This window comes from Lonchura striata, chromosome 10, assembly GCF_050655825.1.
Source record: "Lonchura striata isolate lonStrDom1 chromosome 10, ASM5065582v1, whole genome shotgun sequence".
Lineage (NCBI taxonomy): Eukaryota > Metazoa > Chordata > Aves > Passeriformes > Estrildidae > Lonchura > Lonchura striata.
The window spans coordinates 4847590-4848446 of record NC_140712.1 but is presented as its reverse complement, the minus strand read 5'-3'; the positions used below and the strand labels follow the sequence as shown (position 1 = coordinate 4848446).

The window sequence follows — 857 nt, the reverse complement described above, 5'->3', positions numbered from 1 at the left end:
CTGTGTAACGAGAATCAATGAGAGAGGAAAAATTATTCCTCAGATGCAAATGAAGATTGATATATTTCCCCTTTAAAATAATAGCCCAGTTGGTCATTTCAAGCTGAGACAGAATCTAAGGCCATGACATTCACAGAAAACATATGCAGGACAAAAAGGGTTTTAATAAAAGCAACAATATTAACATGCATTAAACCCCATGAATAAGATGACTGCTGATAAGAAAAGAATTCTGAAGCTAACCTTGTTTAACAACAACAAATACCATCTATTTTTGCCCACTGAGATTAATAGAATTTACAAACTAAAATTGAAGAAAAAAATTCCTTAATTGGATTATAGTGTGGGTCCTTCAGGGCTGCACCACACCAGGCAGCCACACTTAGTATCTGATGTATCTAAGAAAGCTAAGAAATATTTACTGTATTTTTCTTCACTGCTCAGACAGGTTGTAGGAGAAAAATCCCTTACCAAGTCTAAAGCCAGTTTATTCCTTGAACTTTGAGATCAGTTCCCTTTTATTTTGATTAAAAAAACCTCAGCATTAGCAAGAGGAAGACCAAAATAATATGACAAATTACTAATATCTTTAATTGGCTTTTTCTTCCAGGTCATTGAAGATTGGAAGTATGTTGCCATGGTAGTGGACAGGCTGTTTCTCTGGATATTTGTCCTTGTTTGTGTCCTAGGGACTGTTGGATTATTTCTGCAACCACTTTTTCAAAACCACACTGCTGCCATAAATCCTTAGTTATTATTTAAAATTGTCAATACTTACACAGACGTTTGGTCTCATTCTGCTCTCAGTTCCCCTTTGTTAACTCCACGGAGGTGCCAAGTGAGTTGCACTTACATCC

General features: G+C 35.9%; 1 protein-coding gene and 1 long non-coding RNA gene across 2 annotated transcripts in view; one reads left to right on the top strand and one right to left on the bottom strand.

The window, feature by feature from the left end:
* The window catches only part of CHRNB4 (cholinergic receptor nicotinic beta 4 subunit), a 12532-nt gene extending 11746 nt beyond the window's left edge, over nt 1-786 (top strand). Inside the window, exon 6 of the mRNA XM_021546798.4 lies at nt 611-786. Coding sequence (XP_021402473.1) covers nt 611-751 — 141 coding nt within the window. The 3' untranslated portion in view covers nt 752-786. The remainder of the gene's footprint in view (nt 1-610) is intronic.
* LOC146766493 (uncharacterized) overlaps nt 1-857 on the bottom strand; it is a 40006-nt gene that overhangs the window by 37071 nt on the left and 2078 nt on the right. Inside the window, exon 3 of the long non-coding RNA XR_014957561.1 lies at nt 779-857. This is a non-coding gene — a long non-coding RNA (uncharacterized LOC146766493). The remainder of the gene's footprint in view (nt 1-778) is intronic.